The sequence below is a fragment of the Phocoena sinus genome, chromosome 8, assembly GCF_008692025.1.
Source record: "Phocoena sinus isolate mPhoSin1 chromosome 8, mPhoSin1.pri, whole genome shotgun sequence".
Taxonomy (NCBI): Eukaryota; Metazoa; Chordata; class Mammalia; order Artiodactyla; family Phocoenidae; genus Phocoena; species Phocoena sinus.
The window spans coordinates 58,181,592-58,207,756 of NC_045770.1; the positions used below are offsets into that span (position 1 = coordinate 58,181,592).

Consider the following 26,165-nt stretch of genomic DNA (forward strand, 5'->3'; position numbering starts at 1 on the left):
TCCACCCATGTCACTGCAGATGGCATTATTCATTCCTTTTTATGGCTGAGTAATAGTCCATTGTATATATATACCACATCTTTATCCATTCCTCTGTTGATGGACATTTAGTTTGCTTGAAATCATTATGTTGATGAGATATTTGTACTCTCATGTTCATTGCAGCATTATACATAATAGCCAAGGTATGGAAACAACCTAAGTGTCTATCAGTGGATGAATGTATCAAGAAAATATGGAATGAATATTATTCAGCCTTAACAAAGAAGGAAATCCTGTCATTTGTGACAACATGGATGAACCAGGAGAGCATTATGTTAAGCGAAATAAGCCAGACAGAGAAATACTACATGGTATCACTTATATGTGGAATCAAAAATAAAGTCAAATTTATTGAAACATTATCAAAAAGTGGTTTCTGGGGGTTGGAGAAAATAGGGAGGGGTTGGTAAAATGGTACACATTTTCAGTTATAAGAATAATAAGGTCTGAGGATCTAGTTATAATGTGACTATAGTTGATAACACTATTGCATAACTGAAATTTACTGAGAGAGTAGAACTTAAATGTTCTCATAAGAAAATAAAAAGGGAAAGAAAGAAGGAAGGAAGAAAGAAGGGAAAAGGAAATATGTGAGGTGATAGATGCATTAATTAACTCAATGAGAGGAATTCTTTCACAATGTATATCAAGTCATCAATTGTACACTTTTAATATGTTACAATTTTATTTGTCAATTATACCTCAATAAAGCCAGAAATAAAAAAGAGTTTTCCAGCTCCATGGAAGACAGTGGAGAATTGCTTTCAGGATTCTGAAAATTCTTTTTTTTTTTTAATATTTATTTATTTATTATTTTTGTTTGTTTGTTTAGGCTGCGCCAGGTCTTAGTTGTGGCATGTGGGATCTTTGTTGTGGCGTGCGGGATCTTCATTGCAGAATGTTTAGTTGTAGCATGTGGACTTCTTAGTTGCGGCATGCGAACTCTTAGTTGCAGCATGCATGTGGGATCTAGTTCCCCAACTAGGGATTGAACCCGGGCCCCCTGTACTGGGAGCATGGAGTCTTACCCACTGGACCACAAGGAAAGTCCCAGGATTCTGAAAATTCTTGATTGTTGACCTCAAATTCCATTTCGAATCAATCATGTGTGAGGGTAGAGTAAAAATATCTTCATACATGCAGGGACTCGAAAGATTGCCTCTCTTGCACTAGTTCTCAGGGAACCATAGGGTATTCTCTACAACAAAGAGAATATAGGAATAAAGAGCAAGGCATGGAGTCCAAGAAGTAGGGGATGTAACAGAGAAGAAAGAGAAGAGGAGCTTTATGGCCTGTGTCATATTTAGAGAGCGAACACTTCTTATGGAAGCAGGACAGGGCTTCAGTAGGGATATTTCTAAGGAGGGGAAAGGGTAGGTGGAAGCACATTTCTCCTGTGTTTGAGCAGAATGAGAAGAAATCTGTCAGTTCTCTTGGAGAGTTCAATAATGAAATGGTAATAGGCACGTAGAAAACTAAGTAAATGAAAGTTAAGACAATTATTAAAACAAGGAAAACTAGAAGTTGTAAAGAAAGTATAGTAAATTATACTTGGCTCTGATATGATGTTAACCCTGAAGATTAACAACAAAAAATTGTAATATAAATTGAGAAGATGGGGGAAAGGGAAATCTGTTTCCAAGAATAATGGTATAAGAGAGTGGATCCTTCATTTTTCATGCTAGAAAGTCCATAAATCATTTAGAAAAGTGAAAAGTGAAAAATCAGAAAATAGCAGTACACATGTGTTACTTAGAAATATGAAGGTAAATACCAGAAGAAACATCTTAAGGAGTTGAAAGTGATTCTAAGGAGGCAGGCAGCTACTGATTTTCATTATGTCTTGGTAGTCCTATTTGACTTTTAAAATAGGTATGTGTAGGGACTTCCTGGTGGTCCAGTGGGTAAGACTTGGGGCTCCCAGTGCAGGGGGCCCAGGTTCAATCCCTGGTCGGGGAACTAGATCCCGTATGCATGTCACAACAAAGAAGTCCGCATGCTGCAGACTAAGACCCGGCGTAGCCAAAATAAATAAATTTATTTTTAAATAAAAATATAAAATAGGTACATGTGTTCTTTGATTAAAACATGATTAAAAAGAAAAAGAAGGAAGTTCTAAGAATGGACTTGTCTTGTAGCCAAAGAATACAGGCAAATTCCAACCCTTCCCCCACCCTTTTTCTTTTACTTTTATATCTCCTGCCCTCCCAACAGGAACCCCAGGCCTCTGGCCTATGCAAAATATTTCTGACCTCTCCCAGTTTCTGGTTATAAGTATGTCCTAAATATTGCATGGAGGGAAATGGCATGCCTTTTTCTGTGTCAAAGACAGAAGAATAAATTCAAAGAAATGTTAATTTTTGGGGGGGAAAAAGGGTAGAGGACTATATACCGAACAGAATTCATAAATTTAAGGGTGTGCAAAGAGGGGAGAAAAGCAACTGGTTGGGGGGGGCGCTGGGGAGGGGGTTCGGAAGGGGAAGCGTAAGTGGCAAATGAGAATTGTGTAGAATACCAAGAAGTCGAGCTTCAAAAAGGAGCAGTGCTCACAAGCTGCAGAAGAAACATTTAAAATGTTTGTTAAATAAATGAATGAAATCCCAATCACTGTCAGTAGTGTATTTTTTGAATGCTAGCTGTTGACACCCCAGAGGAGGGGGCATATACTATGAAACTATTTATCAGATAATCTTCTGTTTAATGTAAGTCTTCTGTTTAACATATTTTCTTCCACGTTTAGAACTTCAAAGCGTTTAATAAAAAAAAGAATAGCTCAGCTGAAACTTCTCTTAAAGTCCTGCTTTGTTTTTCTTATCTCTGCAGTGCTGAATTATCCCAAGGTCGTTACTGGGACGGGCTAGGCTCTCCTCCAGATTCCCCATCTCCTGGGAGTGATGTGTATTGCAGCAGTGAGCCCAGTGACCCTCAGTATGACCAGAGTCTCCTGGAGAACTTGTTTTACACAGCACCTGTAAGTCACTGAATCTGAAACTTTAGGAATTGGAGAACAAGAGTATTAATAATATAAGTGGGTGTAGGCATGTTACCACTTGCCAGACAGAAAACTATCCATTTTACATACGTTATTTAATTATAATCACAATCTGAAGAGGAGAGTATTATCCTCATTTTACAGATGAGGAGATAAGCCTACTAAGATTAATTATTTTGTCCAAGGACACATCATAGCAAGTAAGTGTTGGAGCCAGGATTCAAATTCAAGTTTACCTGAGTCCAAAGCCTATAATCTTAATATATTATGTGGCTTCCTAAGAGCTCTTTCAAGGAAGAGCTAATGTAGGTATACCCTCAGAACCACCCTTGACTGGTATCTTTTCAGATACAGGTGTTCCAGAAACACCTCTACTCATGGTGGACAGATACCTCTACTGACCCTTAAGACAGAACATTCTCTTTTCAGGCAGTTTTAGCATTTTCAAAGTTCTTTCTTATGTCAAGCCGTATGTTCTATTCATTGGTTTAGCATCTTCTAGAGTGTATACAAAATGAGTTCATTCACTGTTCCACAAATAATCATATTTGTGAAGATTGCTGTCATATTCCCTATTTTCTTTTTCTCCAGGTCAGCAAAGATACCTGAAATACAGTGTAGTTTATACCAGCTCAGTGGAAAAGCAATGAGGGTGACCAGGGTGCAGAAGAAGCAGGGAGGACTTTTACATGAGATTGTCAGGAAGGAGCATCATGAGGGATAAGGGATTTTAACTGAGACTTGAAAAGTAGTGTTCAGAGAGATAAACGATATGAAATAGGAATAGAAAGAATGACCTGTTTAGAGAAGCAGTTTGTGTACTACAAGGCATCTAATTTGACTGGGTAAGAATTCGTGTGGAAGAGACATTGACGAGGCAGGCTAGCACATTACAAGCAGTCTGTAACAGCGTTTGAATGTCGAGTGAGGAGGAAATGACATGACTGAAATAGTGTTCTAGGAATGTTAAACTGGCAGTGATGTAGGAGGTCAACTGTGGGGAGAATAATGGGAGCAGATAGGAAGCCATTGGGTTATTGGAGGTGTGAGACAGAGAGAGAGAGAGAGAGAGAGAGAGAGAGAGAGCATGCCAGAATGAGAGTGGCAGCTGTGGGATTGGAAAGGAGGAGATGGACTTAAAAGATACTGTGAATTGTTAGGATTTAATGACTTTCTACCTTAAAAGTCATCACTGGGGCTTCCCTGGTGGCGCAGTGGTTGAGAGTCCGCCTGCCGATGCAGGGGACACGGGTTCGTGCCCCGGTCTGGGAGGATCCCACATGCCGCGGAGCGGCTGGGCCCGTGAGCCATGGCCGCTGAGCCTGCGCGTCCGGAGCCTGTCCTCCGCAACGGGAGAGGCCACAACAGTGAGAGGCCCGCGTAACGCATAAAAAAAAAAAAAAAAAAAAAAAAAAAAAAAAAGTCATCACTGATACTGTGTTACCTGTAGGAGAAAAGAGAAAGGGAACTTACATTTAGTACACATTTTCTGTGTGCCAGGGAATTTACATTACCTGTTATTTATTAAGTACTGTGCCAAATGTTTTAAGTTCATTATTTCATTTAATTCTTTTACTAGCCCCATGAGATAGTGTTATCCTTTTACATATCATGAAATAAAAGCTTAGAGACATTAATTACTAGTAGTTAGGCAGAACTAGAATTCTTACCCTGGTCTGTCTGGCAAAAAGCCCATGTTGTTCCCACTAGACCACACCATCTCCTAAGTCTTGAGCATAGCATTAGAATCTGATCTTGACTTGACCTCCCTAACCTCATCTCCCACTTTTGCCCTGTAACCACTGGCAACTCCAGTCATACTGATTGTCTCACAGTCTAGCTTTTTCCATCCCCATATCTCTTGCTCATACTGGTCCTTTTACTTGTTGAAGGATGTTGAAATGCCCTTATACATCTGGTAAACTTCTCTTCATTCTTTAAAAATCAACTCATCACCTCTATGAAGAAACCATCCCAGACTCCTCTAAGCAGAGTTTGTTGCCTGAATGTCCACAATATCCTGCACATACCTCTCTTACAGCCCTTATGTTGTACGATACAGTTCCTCATGAACAAAAACATGTCTTCATTATCTTTTTATTACCTGTAAAACAAAGGCCTGATAGAATTTTGAGTACTCAGTGAATTCTTAGTGAATAAACGAATGAATGTGTGAATGGTACTAAGTAATCCCCCATGCTATCTGAACAAAATAATTTTAGAAAATGTTTGTTTACTGGAAGAAGGAGTGAACCAATTGGCCTTGAGGCACTGGGAAGACCAAGGAGCTAGAATGCTCATGTCCTTCCCTGGGGTCAGTGTTTAATGTTCTTAATATTGAATAACATCCACAGCTTAGAAATTCAGCATTACCTTGTGGTTTTGTTTCCTGAAATTATGAGCTTTTGAACAACCTGGTTTATATTTACTCTAATTTTTTTCAGGCTGTGAACCCATCTAGCTTTTGATCACCTTGTCAAAACCATTTTTAGAAGCTGCCACTTAACAAAGAAAAACTTAAGTGCAAAAAGCCTTGTAATTTCACCTTGGAAAAGTTACATTGCCTCCTAGAAGGACATTCTGATCATGCCTATTTAACTATTAATTTGTTACCCTTATGACAGGTCAATACGTTATACACCCTGAGATGCTGAGAAAAGGGAGTTGGAGGTGATAAGCTTAAAACTACTTTGGATTGGTCTCCTGCATTTATAACAGCAAGATTTTTTTTTAATTGGAGCCAAATAACTGTAACGCTGTCTTCTTATTTTGCATTTGTGTTAGAGCTGATTAGTCAATTTCAGCTGCCTTTTCTCACGATAAAATTACAGGGGGTTTACCCACCGGTTCTGCCATTACGAAAATTTGTGACATATAATAAACAGTTCATCTTAGCAAGGTTAAAAGCAGAATGAATCATTAGGAGTATAGAGTGCTGAAAAAAAGTAGAATCTTTAGGGCTTCCCTGGTGGCGCAGTGGTTGAGAGTCCGCCTGCCGATGCAGGGGATGCGGGTTCGTGCCCCGGTCCGGGAAGATCTCACATGCTGTGGAGCAGCTAGGCCCATGAGCCATGGCCGCTGAGCCTGCGTGTCCGGAGCCTGTGCTCCGTAACAGGAGAGGCCACAACAGTGAGAGGCCCGCGTATCAAAAAAAAAAAAATTGAGATGGGGACACCTTACAGGAATGTACTAAGGATTAGAAATACACATGCAGCATTTAACATAGTACCAGATACATAGAAGGCAGTCAGTAAATAGTGGTTGTTATTACTTTTGAGGATTCAAAAGAAGAATCTATTTTCATTTATTTTCTTTGAACTGAACTTGTAGGTTATTTTTGTGAACTTCATATTATTTTTATATAGCCAGGAGAAACAGGATTATCTTCCTGGTGTCAGTTATCTCTTTTGATTACTACTTTTAGAGAAATGTTTTCATTACCACTATCCCCAAAGCAGTTATCTTTTAGTGCCTCTCTTTTTGTTTCTTCCCCCCATAGAAATCTGATACCAGTGTCAGTGATGTCTTCAGTGGAGATGATGATGTTGTCCCTTCTAAAAAAATGAGCCAGTCAAAAGCTCTTGCCAGATCTTCTAAGGTTCTAGAGTCAAATGATCATAAGTTGAAGAAGAAGGTGGTGGGCAAGAAAAATAGGTGAGCCTCTTTATGAATGCTTGTTTAGAGTCAAAAGCAAAGGAAGATTATTTTCACAAGATCTCTTCAAGTGAAATCACCTGTGTTTGCCAACACTGTCAGACTGGTTGAGTTACAGTAACTCATTAAGTATTGCAGTCCTTAAACATGCAATAACATGAAAAGATGGATGTGATAAAATAATTAAGGGAGAAAGCAGAATTCTAAGTTGTATGTGTGCTCAGTCACACTTAATGTAGAAAATATGCATAAAGAAAGCAAGTGAAAAGGAATACACAAAAGTGATGATAGTAGTTATATTAGAGTAGTGAATAACTGAAGTAAAGTCTGTATCCCTTGTTGAAAACCTAATTCTGTTATATCAGTTTCTGTACTTGTGTGGAGATAATAAGCCTTTGGATTACAAGAATGTTTTTACTTTTTTTTTTTTTTGGCTGCATGGGTCTTAGTTGTGGCACACGGGATCTTTGTTGTGGGATCTTTAGTTGTGGCATGCAGGATCTAGTTCCCTGACCGGGGATCAAATGTGGTCCCCCTGCATTGGGAGCGTGGAGTCTTAACCACTGGACCACCAGGGAAGTCCCTGTTTTTACATTTTTTGAGATTTCTTTCATGTAGATTAGGACCAGAATTATGATGATTAAAGCCATTTCCCAATCTTTGATAACTTGTGAATTAAGATGCCTGCTGCCCTTCCTCCTTCCTCCTCTTGCCTGTACCAACTAGATCGTTTCATATTTGGCTTCTGACCATCTGCCTCACTGTCTATATGAACTCCTTTCAGAAACTTGATTGAACAACAGATGCTATCAGAAACTCCAGAAGATGCCCAAGTGATGACACTAAGTGTGGATAGACTGGCCCTTCTGGGTAGAACACATTCAGTCAGAATCATCATCGAAACAATGGGAGTTCCTCCAGATAGTCTCCAGGAGACCCCTGGCAAAAAAAGCTTTCCTGGGAGACCACCTAAGCTGACAACAAAAAAGCGGTATGTCTCTAACATGGGAAAACTAAATTTGACATTTCTGGAAAGTGTGTCTGCTAGTAATAATAAATAATTACATAGTACTTTATGATTTATAAAGTGCTTTCATATGCTTCATTCAATCAACAAAAATGTACTGAATCCCCCACTAGGTCCCAAGCATTAAAAGTATGAGAATAAAGAAAATTAAGACCCAGGCTTCATTCTTCCATGCCTTACAGTCAATAGGAGAGAGAAACATTTAAATGGCTGTCTCTTGGGTTGGCCAAAAAGTTCGTTCGGGTTTTTGTAAGATGTTACAGAAAAGCCCAAACAAACTCTTTGGCCAACCCAATATGATAGGGCTTTAGGGGCCAAAAGAGATGTTTTATATGAAAAGTGCTGTGGGAACGCAAGACTGGTAAAGGCTTTCAAAAGAGCAGGTCGGTCCTCTGAGGACCTGAGGTTCTAAAAATAGGACCTTGAAAGATATGTAGGATTTATCAGAGAGAAAATACGTTTATTATTTGGTTTGTTTTTTAATTACTTTTCTTGTTTTGACTTTTTAGCACCTTCTTTGTGGAATATCACTTTCCTATGGGCTTTTCCAAAAATGGATTGACAAAGACAGCTTTGATCACTGAGGTGGTTCGACTTGCATCCAGTAAAATTACAGACGGAAGTAAGAGAGAACTTGATTTCTGCTCCTTAGATATTTTGGCTTTGGAAGAATTTTTGAATCCCTAATTATTCATATACTCCTGTATTATCATAGAATCTTAGAGGCAGAAAGAATTTTGAAGTGAATCTAATTCCTTTACTTTACAAGTGAGGAAACTGGTCCAGAGGTGCTGTGACTATTCTGATGCAAGGCAGAAAGGCAGTGACATAGCTGAAACTGTAACTCAGAACTCCTGATGCTTAGATCATGTTCTTTCAACTATTGACGTTTTTCTTTTCTTCCCTTTTTAAAAATAGCTTTATCAAGGTATAACTCACATACCATACAATTCACCCATTTGAAGTATACAACTCAATGATTTTTAATATATTCATAGGTTGTGTAACCATCACCACAATCTAATTTTAGAACATTTTCATCCCCCCTAAAAGAAATCCCATAGTTATTAGCATTCTTTCCTCATTTCTCTCTTTGCCCCCTTTCACTAAGCAGCTCCTAATCTACTTTCTGTCTCTCTCAATTTTCCCATCCTGGACATTTCATATAAATGGAATCATATAATATGTGATATTTGTGACTGGCTTTTTGGACTTACTGTAATATTTTCAACTTTTAATATTTAAGTTGTTTTCAATATTTCGCTATTAAAGACAGTGCTTCAGTGAATAATCTTGCACATGTATCATTTCTCATTTGATGTGAGTATATCCAGCACAAGCGTTTAAAATAAATACTTATTTACCCTTAAAAACAGCACCTAAATAATTTAATATACTCTTTTACTAGAGTACATTGTTTCACTTTCCCCATCACCATAAGGAAGAATTAGGGCATTTAAATTTTTTCGTATTTTTATTTTCTGTATGCTTAAATTATCGATAGCAACAGAAGGTGCTCTGGAGGTTTGTTAAAAGCATTCAAGAATGTATACTTGATTCTGCTGGCTGAAGTCAATCAGTGTGTTTGAGGAGCTTTAATGCAATTAAATTGTTTTTATCAAACCCCAATGCAAAGAAAAATGTTGGATTCTTTTCTCAGGTCTTCCCCATCTACCTCCTTCTACCTACAGGACATTTATGAGTTCCTTAAAACTTCTCTGAGCCTCAGATTCCCCATCTGTAAAATGGAGGTACAGCAAGGACACGGTTCTGATATGCACGAGTTTCAGTTAACATAGTATCTACAAAGCAAGAACTGCCTGTATTACACAGGGGCTTAATGGACAGTCAAATGGGATAATGAATGTAAAAGCATTAAACTCTAAAGTTGTATGTAACTAATACTAGCTCACATTTATTGGGCACTAAATTATGTGTCAAGAACTCTACTCAGTGTTTTATATATATTAATCATGTAATATTTTAAAACACATACACACAGATGAAGAAAGAGGAAGCTGAGGCATATATCAGTTAAGTAACTTGTCTAAGATAACACAACTGGTTTATGGTAGAACTAGAATTTGAACTAGAACATTTTTGATTCCAAATCATGTGCTTTTCATCTATATTGCTTCTCATGCATTATTATTATTGGCCACAGCGATTGAGTTCTCCCTTTGTCCTTCTGAGAAAGATAGTATGGGACATGTGGAATAAGCATCAAGCCAGGAATTGGAAGAGTTCTAGTTCTGGTTATACCACACACTTAATTGTGTGACCCTAGACACAATGACTTTTCATCTCTGGGCCTCTCTTAACAATATAATATGGAATGGACAAGTTATTTTCAGGATCCCTTCCAACACTTTAAAAAAGTCTGCTTTGGCATATTGTTAGCAATTTATTTACATGAATTTCTTCTTCCATTATTGCCTTAACATATTTTTTAAAATATGAGCTTAAGAACAGAGAATTATATGACAAATACAGTAATATAGTACCAAAACATACTTAAGTAATAAGGAGAAATCTGAGTAGCACCAGGTTGAAATACAGTTCTGTTTGTACATAAAAGATTTTATAGTGTTTTAAAGTGCTTTTTTATCTGTTACCTCAGTTGATCCTCTCAGCACACCACTGAGGTGTAGGTGTTGTCTTACTTCTCTTTCCATGGTGGGATAAGCAGGTAAACTGGTCTAGTGGGTGTGCGCTTGCTGGGCCCAGACCTTTTGTTAACAGTTCCTGTGGATGGATCCAGATAGCAAGACCTAGATCCTGTCCATGAGTACCTAAAGGAATCAAAAGAGTCAAGAAGTAAGATGGCAAGGATAGAGATCAGTAGGTCAAACGGGCAGTTTGAATGAATATCAGAGATAGTGGATTCTCTGTAACTGGGCCTTTTTGTGTGGCTTCTTCAGATCCATTTTAAGGGTCTAGAAGTGAATGGACTGGAAGATCATTTTACAGGTGATAAATTGTGGCTGAAATGGTTCATTAGTAAGTAACAGAACTTATTCATATCAAATGATTCTAGCCCCAAATTCCTTTTTTTTTTAAACCTGTTAAATCCACATAGCAGTGAGCACAGACTCAGATACTACCATCACTTTATCCCATTTACACTTGCTATTACAGCAGAAACCCCTTCCTTTCCATCTATGAAAAGACAGACTCCGTTCTGCCTAATACTGCAAACTAAGATCAGTACTTAGAACCTTGTATAAGTGTGACAGGAGAAGTCCCCTAGTCTTCAGCCAGAAAATAAACTCATTTTCATTATTACAGTTTTTGATTCAGTTCTTCTCTTCATTTATCCCTCATTGTCCCACATCCAGCCAGCCCCCTTCTTTCATTACATTACCTGTCAACTTGTCTTTTAAAACACTGGTCATACCTTACACCCAGTGAAGTGTATGGTGTGTCTCTCTACACATCCTGTGCTCCTATGCTTGACATTCATTTCTCATAGCAAAGCAGAGCAACATAGCCCTGCTTATCTTCTCTGTGCTGTATCCAGGATTTTCTCTCTGTCTCTGTTCCTTCAGTCCTAATAACCCTAACACTTTTATGAAATTACACTGACTGGATTCCTGAAAGAGATCTTAGATTTGAAAGGGAGGTGGGTGGTGTCAAGGCATGGATTGATGAGATGGCTCTAGTTGGGTGGTGTGACATGTGCTTATGTGTCTGGTTCTCCTTACAGTGGTGAAATTCCAGCAGAGATTTGTGTTTCCGGTACAGTTTGGTGGCCCAATGATAGAACACTGGTGGAATTCCAATCTTACTTTCCAAATTTACACAAAGAAAACCCCACAGTTAAAGGTACTTCAAGTGATTTTGACCTTTGCCTTACCATTTATTCACACTAGGGATTTGGAGCATACTTAAAATTATATTCCTACCTAAACTAGGAAATTCTCCAGGCTCAAACGATATTAATACTTATGATTGTTGTTTATTATTATAATTTTAAATTTCTAATTGATATTTGTTATAGGCTAGATATTATGCTAAAGGCTCTATGTGAACAACACTATCAAATTTAATCATTAAAACAATTTGTGAATTAGATACCTTATTATCTTCAATCTACAGATGAAAAAAACCAAGATTTAGTGAAGTAACTTGTCTAAGATCACCCAAGCTAATAAAAGACAAAGCCAGGACTCTATCCCGAGTCTTTAGATCCTAAGTTCTTAACCTCTTTACTGTGCTCCCTGCTATGGAGGGTTGTTTGAATTGATACAGGATAATAGCCTTAATTTGAGGCTCTGCTTTCTTTTTTCAGACAGAATACATAAGTTATCCATCCCATATCCAAAGTAATATAATGTGGGTAGCAGTTTTATCAGCTAATTCCAAGTTTATGAAATCCACTTGCAACTGGTACAACAGAAATCAAACTATGTCATGAGCAGTTTTTATTTCCTTCAATTAAAAGAGTAGCTTTTATAATCTTTGACTTCCTCTTTGGTATGGATAGTATGAGGAATGCATCTTGTTTTCTTTTTGTTTATATTTTCAGGAGATCTAAATAATACAAGTTCATTTTGGAAAATATAGCAAAATAGGAAGAGAAGGAAAAACATAATATCACAACCTCAAGACAACCTCTATAAGCATTTCAGTATATTTGCATTGAATCACATAGTTAAGGCTTTTTTCTAATTATAAAAGAATTATACATGTTTTTAATAGAAAAATATTTTTAAAACACAAAAATCACCTATAATCTCATCACCAATAAATAACTATTGTTAATATTTATGTGTATCTTTTTCAAATGAATACATTATGTATGTAAATCTTTGACAGTATCAGGATAATTTTATATGCAATTTTTATCCTGCTTTTTAAAAATTTAACATTGTCTTGAGGATTTTTATTCATTTTTTTCAAAAATGTAAATCTTTTCCATGTAATTTTATAAATATGTGAAGGTTTACTATATATAATTTAATACCCTATTTCTAATAAACATAATGAATATTGTTCATATTATTTCAAATTTTAGTAAACATCATTTTAATAGCTATATATTATTCCATTCTAGAAATGTGCTATAATTAATAATTCCTGATTTTGAACATAAAAATCTCATTGTTAACTTTTAAAATATACATTGTATATAAGCTTCTTATGTATTATTTACTATTTCTTCAGTATAAATTTCCAGAAGTGAAATTACTGGGCCAAAGAGTATGAATATTAAAAGCTTTTTATATTTATTGCTAAATTTCCTGTCCAGAAGTATGTTGCCAGTTTATATTCCCAACTTCAGGCATATGACAGCCCCTGTTTCTCCATAACCTTGTTAGCATCAGGCATGTTTTATAATTTTCCCAGCTTTAATGGCAAACATTTGCATCATCTTAATTGCACTTTTCATTTTTAAGCGTGAAGTTGAACATTTTTTGTAAGAACTAACTCTTAAAAATAGAAAAAGATAATCTTCTGACCTCCTTGTGACTCATGAAACCCTCTCTAATCTTCCAGGAAGAATTGGTAAAACCCAGAAGGGAGACCAAAATGACAGAATATGGGCTCCCACTTAGAGTTCCCTCAGTCAAATAATTAAGCTACTGACTTCATAAAGCATGGATTCCTTTATAAGTCATCATATGTTGTCACTTCAATTAAAGTCCCCTGTGGCTTCTCTTTACTTTAACTTATTCTTTCCTTCTTTTCTCAGCCTGAAGTCATTGGGTCTGCATCACTACCTTTGAGAGCTGTCATTCAATCTGAGCTGCTTTCTTTCAGTGACCAGCTTGCAGTGCAACAGGAAAATGGTCAGACTCCACTTGGCCCCCTCAAGGTATGTAGATACACATTCAGGTAGTCAAGTATTTACGGAGCATGTGTTACTGGCTGGCCGTGAGATTATAGCAGTGAACAAGAAAATCAGCATCTTTGCTCTTGCAGCTTATATTAAAACAGGACAACAAAAGTGCTAGGAAGGGGGCTTCCCTGGTGGCTCAGTGGTTGGGAATCCGCCTGTCAATGCAGGGGACAAGGGTTCAAGCCCGGGTCCCAGAGGATCCCACAAGCCGTGGAGCAACTAGGCCCGTGTGCCACAGCTGCTGAGCCTGCGCTCTAGAGCCCGTGAACCACAACTGCTGAGCCTGCGTGCCACGGCTACTGAGGCCCGCGCACATAGAGCCCGTGCTCCGCAACAAGAGAAGCCACTGTAATGAGAGGCCTGAGCACCGCAACAAGGAGTAGCCCCCATTTGCCGCAACTGGAGAGAGCCCACACACAGCGATGAAGACCCAGTGCAGCCAAAAATAAAAATAAATAAATAAATAAATTTATTTCACGTGTATAATTTTAAAAAAAACTGCTGTGAAGGAACTAAATGATACAATATGACAGTAAGTACCTGGGAGGAAGTAGGAGATGGGAAGGTGTCTCTAAGGAGGTGACATTTAAGGTGAGATTTGAAGAATGAGAGGAAGAGGCCACCAAGTAAAAAGCACAGGAAAGATCGTTCCAGAGAAAAGAATGGCACATGCGAAGGTCCTAAAGTGAGAATGGGCTTCACTTCGTCAAGGGGCAGAATGTTGCCACAGGATAGTGAGCCAAAAGGGAGATTGGACAGGCAGGCGGGAGCCATGTCGCTCAGAGCTTTGTAGGTCAGAGTAAAGGGTTTAGCTTTTATCCTAAGAGCCAAGAAAGGACATTGAAGCATGGAAGTGACATCTGGTTTACATTTTAAAAGATTACTGGGTAGAGAATATTGTAGGGTGCAGGAGGGAAAATGTTGCATTCATCCAGAAAAGAAATGATTGATAGTTTGTACTAGAGTAGTGGCAGTGAACAAGGAGAGAAGTGGCTGAGTTTGTGTGTGGTGGGATGAATGCTATGTGTAATTCATCGGAGAGAGGGTTCTGTCCTTTATTCAGAAGCATCATTTTCTTAGGTGGAAGAATTTTTTATTTTTAGAGCTTGCCCTAATCATTTTCTTTTAACTGAAGTATAGTTGATGTACAATATTATATAAGTTACAGGTGTACAATACAGTGATTCACAATTTTTAGACATTATCTCCATTTATAGTTATAAAATATTGGCTATATTCCCTATGTTGTACAATGTATCTTTGTTGCATATTTTTTACATAATAGTTTATATCTCTTAATCTGCTACTTCTGTATTGCTCCTTCCCACTTCCCTCTCCCCACTGGTAACCACTAAGTAGGTCTGTATATCTGTGAGTCTGTTTCTTTTTTGTTACATTCACTAGTTTGTTTTATTTTTAGAGTCCATGTATAAGTGATACAGCATTTGTCTTTCTCTGTCTGACTTGTTTCACTTAGCATAATACCTGTAAGTCCATCCATGTTGTTGCAAATGGCAAAACTTTTATTCTTTTTTATGACTGAATAGTATTGCATTGTATATGTACAATGTCATCTTTATTCATTCATCTGTTGATGGACACTTAGGTTTCTTCCATATCTTGGCAGTTGTAAATAATGCTGGTATCATTGGGGTACATATATCTTTTTGAATTAGTGTTTTTGTTTCTTTCATATATATACCCAGGAGTGGAATTGCTCATTCATATGGTAGTTCTATTTTTAGTTTTTTGGGAAACCTCCATGCTGTTTTTGACAGTGGCTGCACCAATTTACATTCCTGTTAGGTGGAAGAATTTGAATGTGTGGCTTCACTATAGCTTTGTCCTGTTGTACTGGCGAGCTTTTGAAATCATCACAGCCATACATAAAACATTTCCATGACTCCTCATCACCCAGAGGATAAAATACAGGGCATACCATATGACCCCACCTGACCACTGCAGCTTTCTCTGTTCCAGCTTCCCTACCAATAGCCATGTCAAACTATGTAAAGAATTGCTAAAGTATTGTGCTGGGTTATGCATCCATGCTTTTGTTCTTGATTTTCATGCTGCTTCCTCTTCTTGGAAACCCTCTCTGCCCTCTTCTTGGCCTTCTTAGTAATAGATACCATTTAATTTTAAAAACTTGTTTGACTACCATTGCAAAAAATTAACATCACATTATTCTTCCACTACCAAAGTTTTATTTTTTGCTTTCCTTGTTCATTCTAGACTGCAAGGTTTATAATCAGAAAGGGGTAATAAATAGAGTTGATGGGCTAGAAATTGTTTCTGTCCTGGCTTTGTTGAGAGAAGTACTGTTCTAAATAGATTGCTGTCTATATTCAATAGAGCAAAAGAACTTTGCTGTGGGTTTTAAATAAAAGGAGCTGCAAGTCCCCTTTATCTCTAGTAATTCAGCCTCGTAATAGTGACCACTTTCATTCTTCATCATTTATCCCACATCCTTTTTTACTTTTTAACATTTTAAACTTTTAAAAATAACTTCAAACTTAAAGAAAAATTGCAAAAATAGTACAAAGAACTCATATACCCTTTACCTGGACTCAGCAATTATTTGTCGTATTTGCTTTATAATTATCTACCTCTTCTGTCTCTTTCTCTCTCTCTTTTTGTCCCCCTCCCCACTCTCTCTCTATACACATACACACACAATTTCTTTCTGAACTATTTGAGAATATGTTACAGACATTAAACCTCTTTCTCCCTAATTTCTTGTGTGTATTTTCTAAGAACAAAGGCAACATTGTACATAATGCTGTACAGTTATAAAGATCAATTTAACAGCAATAGTATATTCTGTCTGTAGTCCATACTCAAATTTCACCAACTATGCCAATACTTCCCTTTGTAGCATTTTTTTTCCAGTCCAGGATCATGCATTGCGTTTATTTATTTATTTTAATGAATTAAATTTATTTTATTACCTTTATGCATATGATGTGTGATAGAGCTAAAGATCATAGGGTAGGGCTTCCCTGGTGGCACAGTGGTTGAGAGTCCGCCTGCCGATACAGGGGACATGGGTTTGTGCCCCGGTCCAGGAAGAGCACACATGCCGCGGAGTGGCTGAGCCCGTGAGCCATGGCCACTGAGCCTGTGCGTCCGGATCCTGTGCTCCGCAACAGGAGAGATCACAACAGTGAGAGGCCCGTGTACCGCAAAAAAAAAAAAAGATCACAGGGTAGCTAATTCTGAAGAAGGGATGAACCTTTAAACAATTAATTAACCTCAATTTACATAATGGTCTTATTTGCATAGCTAATGGTAGGGTTTGATTATAGGCCATTAACAGTCATTAATAAGTGAAAGTGTGTCAGAAATACTACACGGGTTTGTATCTTAGACTCAAGAAGCAAACACCCATTGCATTTAAATGTCATCTCTCTCTAATCTCCTTTAGCCTAGAACAGTTCTGCCGCCCTTCTTTGTCTTTTAGTACTTTGATATTTTTGAAAGTAAGGCCAGTTACTTTGTAGAATGTCCTCCATTTGGGGTTTATCTGAATCACTTATTACTATGATATTTGAAAGAATATGATTTCTAACTTCACCATTAACTCCATCATTCCCTGTGCATTTATTAATTGGCATTCTACTACATAGAAGAGTTGTCCCTTCTCCCTTACTTATTTATATTGGTATGGACTCATGGATTCTTATGTTATTCAAAAGGTTATAATCCACTAGTAGTATTATTCATTTTGAAACTCAGCTTGTCCTGGATTTGTCCAGAGGGAGCCCCTTCAACTGGATTCTGTGTCCTTTAAATATGTCTCCATTCTCTTCTGAGCACTTATTTATGGCACAAGATGATGTTTTAGGCTCATCTTGTATTATTAATAAATCATCTGCCTAGCTTTTCTTAGTCCTGGTAAGGTGATGTATGTGCAGTCTATTAGTGTTCCTACTATTGTGGTATTTGAGGATGAATTAATTTATATCCTAACAATCTGATGCTGCTCCTGGCTCCAAAATTCTGTTTCTGATTCTAGAAAATATTCCTATTAACTCTCTTCCTTTTATGTTCTATAGGTAACTGTGGAGCTTGTTATAGATAACAAGGATTTCGCTGATGTCAATACAAAGTTAAGTAGCAACACCCAACATAGCCCACTTTGTGCTCTTACAAGTCCAGATAAGACACTGCCAGAACCTAGTCAACATGTTACCTGTACCAAAAATCCACAGAACCTCAATCAAATTCATGAAGAAACTGTAAAGAAAACACAGAATTTGGTGCTCCCCATCCCAAAGTCACCAAGCCCTGTTGTACCAAGTCCTTCGACCTTCACGGCTGTGCCAGCCTCTCACGATTTGATAAATCAGATAAATGTGTCAACAAAAGAAAGTGCTTTGCTGTTGCATGTGCTGTTGATGGTGCCAGATGGGAAGGATTTCATTACTGGAGAATCTGAGAAACAACCATCATGCAATGTTTATTTAAATTGCAAGTTCTTCAGCACAGAAGAAGTCACCAGATCTGTCATCGCATGGGGCACAACAAAACCAGTCTTTAACTTTTCTCAGGTAACTTTGTACATGTCTTAACATTCCATATGCATTAAGGATGAAGGCAGGAGTTGGGGAGGGGACAGAAGTATGTTTCCCAAATCATAATTCCATTGTAAAAAACGAGAATTTTCAGACTGGAAGTGCTTTTATAATTATCTGGTATGCAGATCCAATCCCACTATTGTATGGGAAGAGGAAAAGATGTTGCCAACATTTTAAAACGTTTTGTGTGTCTATTTCTTTCTATTCTATCTCAGTTGTTATGGTTTCCCACTGTTTCTTTTGCCTGAATTCTGAGTTCTGTTCCTTTCTCCTTCCTCTAGGGCTTTGATCAGTTGAACTTCCTTCTTTATTTTCTGTTTCTCCAATCTCTCCTTCTTTATTTTATTTATTTATTTTTCCTCAATCTCATTTATTCCTCCACTGATTTCAGTACTCATCTTACTTGATTTCTCAGTAGAATTTGATGCTATCGCTTAAATTGTTTCCTTTCTTGACTTTCATAACTCTCTCCTCTTATTTTCTTCCTGACTCAAGAACTGTTTTTTTTTTTCAGTCATTGGGCCAGTAGGAAAACTTGGAAGAGTCGTGATCCCAGTACTTCTTCCTCTCCTACTTTTAAATATTAGTGTTCCTATTCATTACTCTATCCTTGGCATTCTTCCAAACCAACCCTCTTTTCCCCATGGTCGCCACATCTACTCTCATAGCTTCAGTTGTGTGAAGATGACTTTGAAATCCACACTTCTTTCAGGCCAGGCATTTCCGTGTAGTTTCAGATCTTTGTGTCTAACTGCCTGTTGGTCATCACCACCTGGATATCTCAAAGGCACTTTCCTCTTGGCACCTAACACATCACCTGGCAAATTGCAGGTATCCAATAAAGATGTGTAAATGGAAGAAGAAATTCAGATGTATTCAAATCTGAATTTATTATTCCCTCCAAATCTGTTCCTCCTCCTCCTGTCTGCCCTAATTCATATTACAATTTACTCAGAAACCCAAGTAGAACCTAAAAGTTGTCCTTGAGTCTTTCTTACATAAAGATTCACCAAATCCAGTAGATGTTGCAAACTTAATTATCTCTGGAATAAATTCTCTTATCTCCACTCCATTGCCACTGCTTTCATTCAGACCCTTACTCTCATTCCACCTAGCCTTCAGACTGTCCTGTTTCTTGTCTCTCCCTGTCCATTTCTTCCTCTGTGCACCAACAGGAATGATCTTTCTAAAACACTAACCTGAATATTTTACTCTCCTGCTGAAAGCCTTTCAGTGATTACCCGTAGCCTTCAGGATAGAATATAAGTTTGGACTGCAAGACCCTTTAAGACTACCTATACTTCTCCAGTCTCGACTCAGGCCACTCTTCACACTAAATAGTCCAGCTGTACTCAGCTACTTGCATTTCCTGAATATCCTCTTTTCCTACCTGTGTCCCAGAAGCCCTATCTATATGAGTTTTGTCCTCAGAGAATTCATGCCATTTTGTATTTGGCCTTTATGTGTTTGTCTCTAACACAAGACTGTGGCTTTAGACTGAGGATAACAGAGTAGGTTTTATTTTGACGTCTTCAGCTCCTAGCACTGTGCTTGGCACACAGATAGGCTTTAGTAAATGCTTGTTGAATAAAAGTATAAATTAATACTTTGTCTCAGATGTGGAGTTTTGTTTTGTTTTTTTCCGGCTGTTCCTTTCCCCAGGTGATTCCTGTCTCTCTGTCTTCCAAATGCCTGGAAAGGCTTAAGAACAATGTGATGGTAATTGAAACTTGGAACAAGGTGCGGAGCCCAGGACAGGACAAGCTGCTCGGGCTGGTGAAACTCCCCCTCCATCAATTTTACATGTCATTCAAGTAAATAGGACCTTTTGAAGTATTCTTTTTTTACATCTTTAACTTTGTATGAACTGAAGAGGAATATTTGTGGTTTGCAAACATGAACAACCCAATAATTCCTTGGAGGACTTTTCTCAATTTCACCACAGTTGCTACTCTTTCTCCTATAACAGTATTACAGATACTGCTTGCCATGTTTTAGGCCCTAAGCTAAGAACCTTACATATATCAAGTCATTTTAATCCCCACAACAGTCCTTCATGAGGCAGGTAAATTTTATTTCCCCTGTTTTACACATGAGTTAACAGAGGCACAGGGAAGTTAAATAACTTGTCATATATATTGTAAGTAGTGGAACCAGGGTTAGAACCCAGAGAGTCTGCCTCTGTAGTCCACTCTCCTCACCAAGAAACTCAACTGCCAAGTTATCACCTCAAATACTGATGGTGTATCTCTTTGTCACAAACTTCAGTTAGTATTGTTCACATCAGCCATTTGCAAGATTTCTGTACTGTGCATTGTTTCTTAGACCTTCAGATTTGATTGCTGTACCTCACTTATCACTACTCAAAACCTAGATGGGGTATTGATTTATCTGAAAATTATTTCTATCCTCAGTACAGACTGTTCATTTTTTTGTTTCAAGATAGTGATTTTTAATTATTTTAGAACTGACCTCTTTCAGCCTTCTCATGGTTCTGTGTTTTAAATGCTATATTTTACATTTTGCAAAGAGCACTGTTGTGGGCACTGTCTATAGAAATGGCTCACTATCATGTGAGCCTTTCTATAACCCCAGGAAGTATTGTCATTATCTCCATTATACAAATGAGGAAACTTATTTAACTTGGAGATGTCAGCCTCTCTGGCTTTGTTTTCATCATCTGTAAAATGAGGGTGATGACAGATCTCCTATCTCCCTCTTGGAGCAGTTGTGAGGATCCAGTGAGAAAATAAACGGGTAAGCCTTCAGTGAACAGTTAAGTACTTATATGATGGTAACATTGGGAAGCCTGGTCAGGCTAAGGAGTGCTGCTGGAATCATGGATGTCATTGTCAGCTGTAAGCTTTTGGCTTTTTCCCCTTTTTTTGTTGTGGTATTAGTTTGGTCTGGTATTCCTCTTTCCTTCTCATTTCCTTAGACCCCATTCATTGCCGAGAGAGCACAAAGTGATAATAGCTATCAATTACTAAGCACTTATCATGTTGGTATTTTATATTTGTTATCTCAGTTTAGTCCTAACAACAGCCCTTTGATGGAAGTTTTATTACCTACATTTTACAGATGTGGAAACAGACTTTTAAAACTTATATTGATTACTTAGAGTCATAGAGCAAGTAAGAGGCAGATCTGAGATTCAGCATGGTGTAATGAAGAGCATTTGGACTTTTTTCTCATCTGTGAATAGTGGATAGTAGCAACCTTTGCTGTGTTAGAAGGATTATAGAAACATTGTAAAGTGCTTACCACATAGTAAGTACTCAGTAAATGGCCGATATTATTTGTAATGTTACTCAAATCTTATCTGCCAGACTCTAAAATCTATACTTTTTCTAGCTGAGCACACTGCCTACCTCTAAAATAATGCTATTCAGCAAGCCTTGGGGCCATGATGGTATAGAGATAAGTTAGACACATTCCCCCAGCCTGTCAAATTGCTGAGTTTGGAACTTATCTGCCTGGTCATTTTTATTTGATGGATTATGGATAGAATCATATATTTTTTTGAACCACAATTACTTTTCTAGTTGTAGATCCTTTTTTTTAAAAAATTTTTTTTGAGGAATTGGTATACTGTTTTCTTTGTGTTTTTTTGTTTTTATTTATTTTTGGCTGTGTTGGGTCTTCGTTGCTGCACGCGGGCTTTCTCTAGTTGCGGCGAGCGGGGGCTACTTTTCGTTGCGGTACGCATGCTTCTTATTGCAGAAGCTTCTCTTGTTGTGGAGCACGGGTTCTAGGTGCGCGGGCTTCAGTAGTTGTGGCTCGCAGGCTCTAGAGCACAGGCTCAGTAGTTGTGGCGCATGGGCTGAGTTGCTCCACGGCATATGGGATCTTCCCGGACCAGGGCTCGAACCCGTGTCCCCTGCATTGGCAGGCGGATTCTTAACCACTGTGCCACCAGGGAAGTCCCTGTAGATCCATTTTAACAAACTGAGAAAACAAGCCAAATAAGAAATGAAGCAACTCTATAACATGATTGATGACTGTTACTTACTCATGCACAATTTCTCTCCCTTTAGAGATCCCAAGATTTCTCGCCTGCTGCTTGATGCTCAGTATCCAGTTGTTGCTGTTGACAGCTACATGCCTGTGATTGATGTGTTCTCAGGCCACCAAAATGGGAGTCTTCGAGTCTTTTTAGCTATGGGTTCTTCAGATCAGATAATAGCACTGCAAAGATTAAAGAATGAAGAAGGAACACTTCCTCCCTTCAACCCCAGGCCAGCCCATCTCCTGGACCAGCCATCTGTAGCATCTGTTGCTATGGTAGTGACTAAACACTTGATTGTTTACAAAAAACATAATCTTATTTTAAGGCTTAAAAGGTGATGTTTTGATACATGCATATGCTGTGAAATGATTATCACAATCAAGCTAATTAACATATCAATCATTTTATCTGGTTACCTTTTGTGTGTTTTTGATGAGGACACTTAAGATCTACTCTCTTAGCAAATTTCAAGCACCGTAATCTCATTTTATCTTGCGTGTTTTAATGAAACCATTGCCCCAAATTCTTATTTCAATAGTGAAAGGCTCAACAAAAGAACATACTTGCACTTCAATGCTTGCTGTAGCTCAAAAGAATCATTGGTATTTTTCTTTCTTTGTTTAAATGGATACCTGTGTCCCTCTGAGCTCCTTGAATTTATAAAGAAAATGTAAGTGGACAACCAGATCTTAATCCTCTAATTTACTAAATTGCCTTTTTAAAAAAATTGAAGTGAACCTAAATCTGCTCTAAAAAAATAGTCTTAATGAAAAAAAAAAGAAACGGTAATCTGGGGGAAAAAATGGGGATGGAGATGAAGAGTGATCCCAAATGTAAACCAGCAAAGTATTCTGTTTCTTGACCAAATCCATGTTGGAAAGTTAAAGTGAAGTTCCTTGCTTTTCTACTAATAACTTAAAAAGTTATTTGTTCTGTACAGTGCTGTTCAATTGAGAAAGCACATTGACATACTTTATCATGTTTATTCCCCTAACAACTACATGAGGTAGGTCATTGTCATTCTCTTTTTTAGGTGATGAAACAGAATCAGAGAGGTCATCCAGGGTCACACAGCTAAAAATGGGAGAATTGGTGTTCAGACACAGGTCTTCTGACTCTAAGTCCACTGTATCATGTCCTCCTCTATCTTACATTTGATGTCTTTATTAGTATAGCCAAGTCTCAGTGTCCACACCATTTAAGTATGTTATGTTTTTTTAATCTGAATGACAAATTTGATGTCTCTAACAGAGAAAGAACTATTAAGAAAATACCTATTAGTAGGTTATTGGTTTTTGTTTTTGTTTTGTTTTGTTTGTTATTGTTTATTTGTTATGAACTCTAAACTTTTTCTATTATATATTTATCATATTAGTAGTAGAAGTGCCTTCAGTAACAGTGTATTCACTACCTCCCCATTAATAAACAGTCTCAGTGTTATTCCTAACTTCATTAGAAATAATAATTAAGGACTTCCCTGGCGGTCCAGTGGTTAAGACTCCACGCTCCCAGTGCAGGGGGCACGGGTTCGATCTCTGGTCAGGGAAGATCCACATGCCATGTGGCACAGCCAAAAATAATAATAATAATAAAGTAAATGAAAACTTGTTTCAAATATGTCTTCTTTATCCTATTAAGGAAATAGCCTTCTGTTTTTAGTGTACGAAGAATCAGGAACATCTGATTAAATTTTATCAAATGCCTTTTTAGCCTTTATTGAGATAGTCACTTTTTTTCCTTCCTCTATTAATGCACTCTATTACATTTATGGATTTCCTAATATTGACCCAGTCTCACGGCCTAGAGTGAGTCCTGCCTGATCTGATTACAGTGAACAGTTGTGAGATTTATACACAGTGAAAATTAAGTATCTGTTCTAGTATCAGCCAGTTATGCTTATCTCTTTGTCTATTCTCAGACTTCATAGAGAAGCATGAATACGCTATACAAATTACTCTTTAAAGCTCCCCAGTATCTCTGTTTCGTTTAATAGGCAGGGGACCAAGGAAATGGATTGATGGAGCACCACTTTGAACTCCTTATAGACAAGATTAAAGGGCTCGCCCCTCTTCAGGCAACAGTCTGGGGAGAAGCAGATTGTTATGTCCAGTACTACTTTCCAGTTCAAGACTCGCAACCCAGTGTGCTGAAAAGACCTGAGTTCCTTGAAAATGGTAGGTTTGGGAGATTAGGCTTTCTCATTCTTGTGTGGCTCTTTTATTGAATATGCTTAGGAATTTTTTTTCCTGAGTCAGTTTTATGTTCCTCAGTATTTCCAGCCTTACCTGGGCAGTATAGGAGATAGCCTGAGTTTTTACTTTTCTTAAATTGTTTTTTAATTTAATTTTGATTTGATTTCAAATCTATGGAAAAGTTACAAAAATAGTACAAAGAACTTCTGTATACCCTTTACCTAGGTCCATGAGTTATTTACACTTTGTCTCATTTTGTATCATTTACGTGCCTACTCACTCTTATCATCTATTAACATACAGTTGATTCTCATTATCCACTGTAGTTATATTCTATAAAGTCATCAAGAGCACTGAATTAAGAGAATACCAAACCATTGCTCCTGGGGGAAATACGTACATATACATATCTCACATAGATCATAATCTTAAATCCTAAAACAATTCATCCTCATAGATTCTATTTTCTTTATTTTACAGAAGAGAAAACAAGGTTCAGAGTGTTAATGGGTGAGGCCGCCCCACTAACAAGTGCCAAGGTTGGCATTCAAACACTGTCCAACTGGCCCCAGAGCCAGAGCCCCTGCACTACATTGCACTGTCCCTTGCCATCCCATCCTCTGGTCATCTCTGAGAGCTAAAACAGGAAGACAGAGTGTCACCTTGTTTGATCTCAGCTGGGAATGAGCAAGTTGGGTGACTCAAATTGTCTGCTATTCTGAGCATGTCCTTGAATAACCGTGAAAGTGCTGCCAGTATTGGTTTTGAGGTTCAAATAATGGACTTGTATCTGGGATATATTGATATAAAGAACTCTTACAAATCAGTAATGAAAAGACAACCCAATTTAAAAATGGGCAAAGGATCTGAATGGACACTTCTCTAAAGATATACAAATGGTCAATAAGTACATGAAAAGATGCTTAACATCATTGGTCGTTTGGGGGATAAAGATCAAAACCACCACAAGATACCACTTCACACTCACTGAGGTGGCTATAATTTTTTTAAAAACAGACTAGGGCTTCCCTGGTGGCGCAGTGGTTCAGAGTCCGCCTGCCGATGCAGGGGACGTGGGTTCGTGCCTCAGTCCGGGAAGGTCCCAGTTGCTGCGGAGCAGCTGGGCCCGTGAGCCATGGCCCCTGAGCCTGCGCATCCGGAGCCTGTGCTCTGCAATGGGAGAGGCCACAGCAGTGAGAGGCCCGCGTACCGCAAAAATAAAATAAAAAGACTAATAAGTGTTGGTAAGGAAGTGAAGAAGTTGGAACTCTTACACGTTGTCTGCCAACAAAGGAATCTCTTCTGTATTACCATGGCATCTCAGGGGACCAGAGCTGCTAGGGAAATGGACCTTGGTAGGAGTAATACAGTCAGAAGATACAGATTCCGGTTCCAGGTCTGTGACCTACTAGCTCTAAGACCTTTGGGTTGACTATGTAACATCAAGGTATCATATCCTCATCTGTGTAGTAGGAGAAATAATACCTGCTTTGTTTTCTTTACAGGAGTATTGTGAGGATAAAATTGAACAATACTGAATATTAACATACTGTAAAACTACATATAAACACTTCTTTTATTTATTTATTTATTTAGGCTGCGTCAGGTCTTAGCTGCGGCTTGCGGGATCTTTCGTTGCGGTATGTGGGCTTCTCTCTTGTTGTGGTCTGCAGGTTCCAGGGCGTGCAGGCTCTGTAGTTGCGGCACGTGGGCTCTAGTTGTGGTGCGTGGGCTCAATAGTTGGCAGTGCGCGGGCTTAGTTGCCCCACGGCATGTGGGATCTTAGTTCCCCAACCAGGGATCGAACCCACGTCCTCTGCATTGGAA

At 38.1% G+C, this 26,165-nt stretch overlaps 1 protein-coding gene and 1 long non-coding RNA gene across 9 annotated transcripts in view; one reads left to right on the forward strand and one right to left on the reverse strand.

Moving 5' to 3' along the window:
• C2CD3 (C2 domain containing 3 centriole elongation regulator) overlaps positions 1-26,165 on the forward strand; it is a 128,970-nt gene that overhangs the window by 39,932 nt on the left and 62,873 nt on the right. For all 7 annotated transcript variants that reach the window (XM_032640766.1, XM_032640760.1, XM_032640763.1 and 4 more), the window contains 10 exons: positions 2,866-3,013; positions 6,534-6,688; positions 7,473-7,679; positions 8,225-8,337; positions 11,422-11,540; positions 13,411-13,533; positions 17,616-18,110; positions 19,800-19,951; positions 22,175-22,421; positions 24,140-24,320. In XM_032640766.1, coding sequence (XP_032496657.1) covers positions 2,866-3,013; positions 6,534-6,688; positions 7,473-7,679; positions 8,225-8,337; positions 11,422-11,540; positions 13,411-13,533; positions 17,616-18,110; positions 19,800-19,951; positions 22,175-22,421; positions 24,140-24,320 — 1,940 coding nt within the window. The remainder of the gene's footprint in view (positions 1-2,865; positions 3,014-6,533; positions 6,689-7,472; positions 7,680-8,224; positions 8,338-11,421; positions 11,541-13,410; positions 13,534-17,615; positions 18,111-19,799; positions 19,952-22,174; positions 22,422-24,139; positions 24,321-26,165) is intronic.
• Positions 1-26,165, reverse strand: part of LOC116758098 — a 55,144-nt gene that overhangs the window by 19,454 nt on the left and 9,525 nt on the right. For both annotated transcript variants that reach the window (XR_004351143.1, XR_004351142.1), the window contains exons 2-3: positions 22,150-22,325; positions 10,331-10,507 (exon numbers count right to left, since the gene is read on the reverse strand). This is a non-coding gene — a long non-coding RNA (uncharacterized LOC116758098). The remainder of the gene's footprint in view (positions 1-10,330; positions 10,508-22,149; positions 22,326-26,165) is intronic.